The sequence below is a fragment of the Oculina patagonica genome, unplaced genomic scaffold, assembly GCF_052425735.1.
Source record: "Oculina patagonica isolate OP01 unplaced genomic scaffold, crgOcupat unplaced806, whole genome shotgun sequence".
NCBI lineage: Eukaryota > Metazoa > Cnidaria > Anthozoa > Scleractinia > Oculinidae > Oculina > Oculina patagonica.
Window position 1 is genome coordinate 1 of NW_027558698.1, and position 8,840 is coordinate 8,840.

At 40.7% G+C, this 8,840-nt stretch overlaps 1 protein-coding gene across 1 annotated transcript; it reads left to right on the forward strand.

Moving 5' to 3' along the window:
- Nucleotides 1-580: 580 nt before the first annotated feature.
- Nucleotides 581-8,732, forward strand: LOC144641285 (uncharacterized; the record flags this gene model as incomplete). The annotated part of the gene is made up of 12 exons (XM_078500313.1): nt 581-1,987; nt 2,374-2,423; nt 3,618-3,794; nt 4,186-4,260; nt 4,875-4,995; nt 5,514-5,627; nt 5,854-5,926; nt 6,323-6,437; nt 6,658-6,704; nt 7,289-7,427; nt 7,968-8,077; nt 8,609-8,732. Coding segments are annotated over exons 1-12 (2,523 nt in total), but the record flags the coding sequence as incomplete, so codon positions are not given.
- Nucleotides 8,733-8,840: the final 108 nt, after the last annotated feature.

An 8,840-nucleotide genomic window follows, 5' to 3' on the forward strand; every position in this document is an offset into this window, starting at 1 on the left:
AACAATGATGAGGTTAACAACACGAGGAACTTTTTTTTCGAGTAGCTTGTGTGACTTATAAGCCATCTTTCTAATACAACAAGTGTCGAGCGATCCGGGTTCGATCCCTGACTGGGGTAACTGCGTTGTTTTCTTAGACAAGACACTTTGCTCTCACAGTACCTTTCTCTACCCAGGTGTATAAATGGTTACCAGCTACCAGCTAACTTAATACTGTGGGGTAATCCTGCGCATCCATGTAGCTGCAGTCGTAACCTTGTAATTCTACTAGTCCTCTAGTGTACAAGTTGCTATGGTTTTGGGGGCCCGGGGCATTGTTCCTGTGGTTTATTCTATTGATTTCTAGAAGGTCGGATAGCGAGCCATTTATACGAGACCTTGCCAGAGCTGCTACCTGACCCACCCTGCGATGGACTATCATCCCATCCAGGGGATGTAGAAATACCCTTTGTCTCTTCACGCCTTCGAAACCGGGATAAGCTCCAGCCAGATGAGATACTTTGGCCGGAAGCGAATTTACCTACCTTATACTTTACATCACCAATACTACTTACATGTTTTTTTTTTCTCGTTCAAGCTCTAGCTCCCTGTACCGACCAACAGAGACAAATGTGCCAAACACCACCAACACAACAAAACACGGACTACACCTGTACATGTGGGCAAACGTTGCCGAGCCTTCCTTCTTGTGATATCAACAACAACACATGCGCCATTACCCACGGCAGTTGCAATTTGTTCTGCAACGACACAGAAACCAACTGTCAGTGTCGCCAATGCACCTGTGTCAGCGGCTACACGTTCAACGGAAACAGTCAATCTTGTGATGACATTGATGAATGTCAGTTAAACTCGCATGACTGTCAACATACGTGTATTAACACGGATGGCGGTTACCAGTGCTCTTGTTTAAGCGGTTATAAACTCAAAAGCGACAAGAAATCATGCAGCGACCTCAACGAATGTAGTACTAATAATGGAGGATGTGACCATGTTTGTGTGAACAATGCTGGTAGTTATTACTGCGTGTGTAACCAGGGCTGGTCCACACACGGATCTACTTGTGTTGACAACGATGAGTGTCAGTCTCAGAACCCTTGTGAACATGTATGTGTGAACACGCCGGGTAGCTATCGATGCGGTTGCCGTTCGGGTTACACTCTCTTAGCCGATGGAACTAGCTGTCAAGATGTTAATGAATGCTCATCAGACAACGGAGGCTGCGAGGACTCTTGTTCAAACATTCCAGGAAGTTTCAGATGTTCGTGTGAATCTGGTTTTCAAATTGCAAGTGATGGCAAGACATGCGAGGACATTGATGAATGTAGCACTGGCCAATCGAGTTGCCAACAAGTGTGTGTGAACACTCATGGAATGTACAACTGTTCGTGTTTAGACGGTTTTCAGCTTCAACAAGACCAGACTTCTTGTGTGGACATAAACGAATGTCAACTCAATCAGCATGACTGCCAACAAGTGTGCAATAATTCTGCAGGCGGATACAACTGTTCTTGTTTCCATGGTTACGAACTTTCACCAGATGGCAAAAACTGCACTGACGTGGATGAATGTTTGCAAGACAACGGTGACTGTTCCCAGGTGTGTATTAATACGCCAGGAAGCTACAACTGTTCATGTAAAGATGGCTACCGCAAGTCGTTTGATGAGAACGATTGTAATGTTAGTTCGGTATGCGGCGATACCGAATCATGCCACGACAATTGTTCTGAAAGAACATGCGAGGACATTAATGAGTGCGAAAATGCCGACGTTTGTGATCATGTGTGTACGAATACTGATGGTAGCTACCACTGCCAGTGTTATGGCGGATACAAGCTAGCGGATGATGACAGATCTTGCGTAGACGTGGACGAGTGTCAGCAGAGCGACAGGATGCTTTGCGCCAGCTGCAAAAACACACCCGGTGACTTCCAATGCACATGCGCTGACGGTTATACGTTCAACAAAAAAAGTGCGCTTTGTGAAGGTAAGATTGCGTAAGTAACTCCAGGCCAGCTAAATTTCTATAAAACTTGGATCTGACTGATGGGAATTTGAATCGGAACAACGGTGATAGGCTCTGTGTAAAATTTTTGATTTCTATTTCGACCTGTTGCAGTTGGGCTAACGACTTGCACCGTTAAAAGATGATTGGGCGCTTTGGGATGGTTGCTAGGGTGTATAATGTATAGGTCTACCGGACTCCATCAGGAAGAAAAGTCTTTAAAATTGTTGCGGTGTGTCGGCGGACCATTGTAATTTGTACTCAGGGTACCCCAAATTGGGGTACCCCAAATTGAACTAAACGTTTTAATTCTAAATTGCTTTTGGGGAACAATTATAAATAGAATTACTTTTCTGTTTGTTTTGCAGAGAAAAAGCCATTGAAAGTGACCCTCACAGAAGGAAAGCAAAGGATAGCGGTAAGAAAACCGTTATTACGCATTGGGTCCAACTTCGCTGAGAATTTCCTTTTTATTCAGGAAAATTAAGATGGTTTCCGCACAATTTTCGAGCAATACAGGCAAAAATAAAGTTACCAAAAAAGACCTCTTAGCATGGCAACAGTTTTAGTACAGCTAACAAAAACCTGCCAAACAATTTAGCACTCAAGCTGACCCCGCGAGAGAAAAATGGATTTGAAGTTGTCTTTATTTCAGTTAAAACGGACGTCTTGCGCCAGTTCAAAACAAAATGGCGCGCGTTTAATACATTTTTTCGAGGTTTGACTTTAATTTTTTCGAGAATGCTTTAGAATTTAATTGCGGGGTCACTAAGACAATGAATTTCGATGAGATCTTTTAAATAGTATACAAAATGTTGCCGTGCAATGAGTAGATTTTTGGTACTTAATTTTCGTACTCATTGCTCGAACTTTCAGCGGAATCCGTCTTAATCATTCACCCAGTTACCCAATATAATATATTAGTTTAGTACACGACCCCACAAGTACTTTGCTTAAAATCTGATCGTGTTTAAGTGAAGGATGTGATGATGATGATGATGATGACTCACTAGGTATAACCAAGGGAGGATAAATGAACTGTTATTAGCTTATTTAGTTTAACTTTAGGAACGTAACTTTTGTAATTAATTTTGAATATTTATTATTTACTTATTTATTTAATTATTCACTCACTGTTTTTATTTTTTATTTTTCATTTATTTTTATTTATTTTTTTATTTGAATATTTCACAGAAAAGCCCCGTGGGGACGTGAAATAAAATGTTTGTATGTATGTATGTAAAAGAGCAAATCCCCACATATAGGCCTTATTCTAAACATAATCCCCCTGAAGTTACTTTTAGACATGGTACCTATTACTCCCGCGGATATAAACGCGCGTTGCGTGGATGTTCTCGCGAGTTCCCGTGGAGAATGCAAAGGCCAAAACATGGCGGTCCGCGGAGTGGGATAATTCTGATCGTCCCCCTAAAAACGCGCGAGAACATCCACGCAACGCGCGTTAACATCCGCAAACGTACTGGGTACCATGTCTAAAAATAACTTTAGAGGGATTACCTTTGGAATAAGGCCTGTATGGGGGATTCACTCTCTTACCCTTTATCCTCTCGTGGTATATCTCACTTGCTCGCTCATTGTATTGTTTCCACAGCAAGCTGCAGACGTTTCCACCGTCATTAAAGAAACGACACACATTGCAACTGAAGTGAATAATTTAAAAAAGATGAGCAGTGAAGAACTGACCAAAACAGTTGATGTCTTAAAGAAAGTAAAGATAAAGATGCAGACTTTCAATACCAGTAAGAAAGAGGCAGAAGAGCTTATCACGGTAAGAAGAAACTTGAAGCAAGTCTTAACAATGTGTAATGAAAAAAAAATCACTAGATTCGGTTAGTGGGATATCCAGATTCTTTTTCTAAATTGCTGCTGTCGACCCGACAAAGCACAGCAAACCCTTTGTAGATGGGTTAAATTAAGACCAATTTAGACCATCCGTTATTAACTTTAAGCTTCCAAGTTAGTTAAAAACAGGCGAGGTTGAGCAGTGTGCAGCACTTATCAACATGTCGGAAAGAAGAGTGCTTCTTAAGCGCACTTCCAAATAGACAAACGGCGTATATCGCAGTATATCCTGTCATGTACTCGTGGCAGATAATAAGGACTTCCTGACCATAAATGGGCATTACGACAATGCTAATTATTTCCGTCTTGTCCTGTAGGGTGTCAGTGTGGTCGTAAGCTCTATGATGAACAAAGACAACCAGTTGCCATGGAAACAACTCGAAGAGAACGAGGTACACCCCTCAACATGGCATTCAGTTAACAATGCACTGCTTATCGTTTTTATAACAAAGATTTAATTAGCCAAAGAAGCGAAGCTTGATTTGGAAATAGCGAAAACATATTTCAACCAGGTGCTTTGAATGCACATGCGCGAGTGACGAGTTAGTACGTTTCCTTAGCTATTACTGCCTGGCAAATGCTATTTACCACTCATGTTTATTGTTTATTGTTTCTTACATTCTTAAATTATAAGGTAAAAGTAAAGTCTGATTCAAGCCAAGTGGCCCATACCGCCGTAGCTTATTCCCGGTTTTTGTCGCATTAAGTGACTAAGAGTATTTCTACTCACCCTGGATGGGATGCTAGTCCATCGCAAGGTTAAATTTGCAAGTACCCATTTATACACTTTGGTGGAGAGAGTCAATATGAGAGTAAAGCGTCTTGACCAAGAACACAACACAGTGATCCCGGCCGGGGCTTGAGCCGGACCGTCCGATCCAGAGTACAGCGCGCTAACCATTAGGCCACCGCGTCTCCCATCTTAAATTTTAAGGAGAAGTGATTAATGGGCGTGGCTCAAACGCATTTAACGAAGCTGAATGTAATAATTTGCCTTATTTCACAGGGAACATCCCCAGCTGCCGTCATCCCAACAGTTTTGGAAGATGTGGTTCCAGCAATACTACAGTCGCTGGATAAGAAAGCAAACGAAGAGTTAAACTTGTTCATATCGACAGAAAATTTAGGTAACGGATTTAATTTTTCTTTGAACTTTGTTAAATATTGTAGAAGTAACTTGAAATAGCGCGAATTTTGGTCACGTGATTGAATCAGCGTTTTCAAGTTGTACGCCCCAAGAGAAACTAAACTTTACAATTGAGGTGTAAGAGCTATTCCTAGCTGAAATTCCGACCGCCTTGTCTTCTAATTGCTTTTGTGGTGGCCTCCGCCATAAACTTTATCTCCAATTTTTCTCTCGAGTTAAACCATAACCAATAGGCACGTAGAAAATACTTGGCACAGTTTAATTAAAATTTCTTTAGCGTGAATCAGAATAAGGCTAGTTCGCATTTGTGTGGCGTCCAAGTTTATCGTAGCCAACAGCTGATCAATTGGCAACATTATTACTCCCCCTGGTGGGGGGGATGTGCAAATCTACGAACTAGTCTTGTTCTGAAGAAGACCAGTGATACTGCTGCAAACATCACACTTATTATTGCTTATCAGTTTCAAACTTACCTGATGAAACGCTTGTATTTTGCAGAAATGCAACTAAACTCGAAGAGCAGGCAGTCGTTTCAAGGTGCAACAATTCCAGCGAACTCTCCCAACAGGGTGCAACTACCAAGTTCAACTGTGAAAGACAAAAATGATAATGGTAAATTCAGCTAATAAAACTTTCCTGAATTCATCAAAATCTTCATAAAAATTTTTACAATGCCGTTTTGATACACTTTATCAAAGTCGTCTGCTTTTCGTTTCCGCTTTTGTAGTAGACCCCGGTGCGAGCTCTTGCCTTTCGCGCTCTGTCAGCTCGACATGTAGGCATGTCTTCTGTTTTGAGTGCTGATTGTGATGTCGAATGCTTCTTTCTTCCATCTCAGATACTGTGGGAATCTCTGTTGCTCTTCTCAAAGGATTGAGAAACGTTCTACCCAACGATACAAGTGCAGGAAGGTAAACTAAAACATACAGTAGCACAGGGTGCCCAGGACCATAATGTGTTTGCAGTACTAAGCAGTGATTGCTTGAAGTTGCTTGCTTTAAAAGCACAAACTGTTACGCCGCCCATGTATGCTAAGGAAGTTCTTGTTATCTATCGGGATTAGTGTCTAATAGTATCTATTTGAGAAGTAACAATTTCACGGTTGAAGTAAAATCACTCTACGTTAATTTGCCATAGATTAGTACGCAAAGACAGGTCCTACATCATCAGTAATTTTGATAAAATTAAATAGTTTTTCATTCTCATATTCACGAATCATAGTCACTTTGACCCACACTTTTCATAGATAAATGATCAATAAAACTAAGTAATTGCTAACTCGTTTTTTCTTTTCTTTTCACATTAAGTTCAAATGGCAACAACTTAAATTCGATTATTGTCATCGTCATGGTAACGAATGTGGACCGGAAGTACCTTGCCAATCTGAAAGAGCCAGTCATTCTTCGCTTCGAACATTTAAAGGTAACAAAGCATTCGACACTTTTGTTGGAACGAGTTGTTGCTGTCAAATTGTTGGAAATTTCTTTGTTACTGAAAACTAGTTAAAAAACAAAGCAAGAAAGAAATATTAGCGTTGAAAAAATTAGCCAAAAGAATCAGCCTTTTCGAGTAAAAAAGGTTTTGTGGAGTAGATAACTAATTAAAATTAATATGAATAAATTATTATTTGTTTCACTTGCAGAAAGATTCACATGAGCCTCAATGCAGCTTTCTGAACGAAACAGCTCTGTAAGTACAATATTTTAGAGTTGTCATGAATGGCATCATTTAAAGGGTATATAAACGAGAACGAGTAACTTTCAACTTTCTGCGCGCCTTCAGACTGATATCACACGGACTAGCGTAAATGCAACATCAATTCGGTGTAAATGCAACACCGGGATGCAACAAAACCATTATCTTTTGCTAAGAAGTTGTTAGTCTCCTTCGCACACGAAGCTAAAAAGAGCGTTTTGTAACCACCCAGATAGCGGCCGCTAAATGATGTTGTTTCCCTAATCCCTAGTGTGATCAATAGTAATTTACCTAGACTTGCTTCAGGTCGCTCCTTTGATTCGCAGGAGACTACTGGATATGGAAACGGAGGGCGCGCGCGGGCATGAAAAACAAAATGGCGGAGGATCGTGGTGTTCCGAGCCATTCCTCGACGCACGGACAAATGAATTTCGCGCGGTCACTCGCGCGCGATTTCAAAGCGAGCTTACTCAAGTAACTCTATCGACACTAAACAGGCGACTTGGGGCAAGTCTATAATTTACCGAACATTTTCTGCATTGAAATAATAACACGTGTTATTTCAATTATTTTAACAGAGTTCACTTCCCGAGAGATCCTTCAAAGCACTGGTCAAATGTGGGATGTTATAAAAATTATTCCACAGAAGACTACACCATCTGTCATTGCTATCACCTCACAAGCTATGGACTAATAATGGACGTTCACAACATTTACGTAAGGAACACAAAAACTAATGTCTTACAATGCCTCATTTCAAGTTTCATAGATAGAGGATATTACACGGTAGCGAGAAGGAAAAATTAATTTCTCAACGTGTAATACTATTTTAATTATATAGACAAAAGCAACAGAAGTATCGAAAGCACAAACATGTAAACTCTTACACTTCGGTGGCTGGAATTTCGAAGAATTTGTCAAATATCCCCCCTTAAACTCCTTGAATTGTTTTGAGTCATGTGAAGTTTCTTTCTTCATGTTTGTATTTTCCTGCTTCTTAGTGAACGATTTTAAGTCGGATTCAGTGAACTTAACCTCTCTTTCACTCGCCATCTTTCAACCAGCGTTTCTCAAAGTTTGGCAGCCGTGCAATGGCGCGAAATGCCGTCATCGATATCCTCACCGTAGTGAGGATATGGAAAATACGCCACTACAGTCCCGGATGTAATTTCGTATGAATTTCAGTGGTCTACCGGTATTTTAAAATTGCTACAATGTATTTTTACGCTAACTTGTCGTAATGCTTTATTTTTTTAGGATGAGCTGAGTGAGGTTCACAAGAAAACTCTCAAGTATATTTCGCTGGTTGGCTGTTGCGTGTCCATTTTCTTTTGTATACTCGCCGTGCTGGGATTTTCACTTGCAATGTAAGATGCTTGAAAAAAAATATATTTAAAATGATTTTGTCTATATCTAACGGGAGACCCAGGATTACCCGGTGAAGGACCGCCGAAAAAGAGCTGAGGCCCTGTTAGGGGTTTAGGGATAAGAAATAACTCCCAAAATTATTTTAAGGATAAGGGATAAATGTGTTATTAATTATAGGGATAAAGTATAACAAATCAATTTTAGGGATAATGAAATTCAAAATAATAAGAATAACAGCTTTGGTAATTTTAGGGATAAGGAATAACTGGCCTTAAAATCATTGGGATAAGGGATAACGACCCCCCCCCCCCCCCCACACACACACACACACACACACACACACACACATACACATACACACCCAACAGGGCTTCAATGCTCGCGTCAGTTCATTCGTCGTGGGGTGGAGCCCGAAAGGCGGCACAGGACCGCACCAACTAGCCGAATACAGTGGAGGCCTTGAGGCGTTGCCTTGCGCTGATGATGATGACGATGTCTACGTCTAATGTCTACGTTTTTATTTTCTTTAGGAGACAGCCACGCGAGAAGAAAGCGCGGCGTGAGACATACTGCCTCCATATCAACCTTGTTGTGGCAATCTGTTTCTCACAAATCTTCTTCGTCATTGGAACGTTTGTCATCTCAATCAATGTGGTATGTAGAATTCCTTCTGGTATTTTTTTTAACAAAAAAAAATAAGGAATGTCAAGGTATCTGTTCTGCTACTTACCAAGACGGAATACTAGTTTGCGTACCATAGTT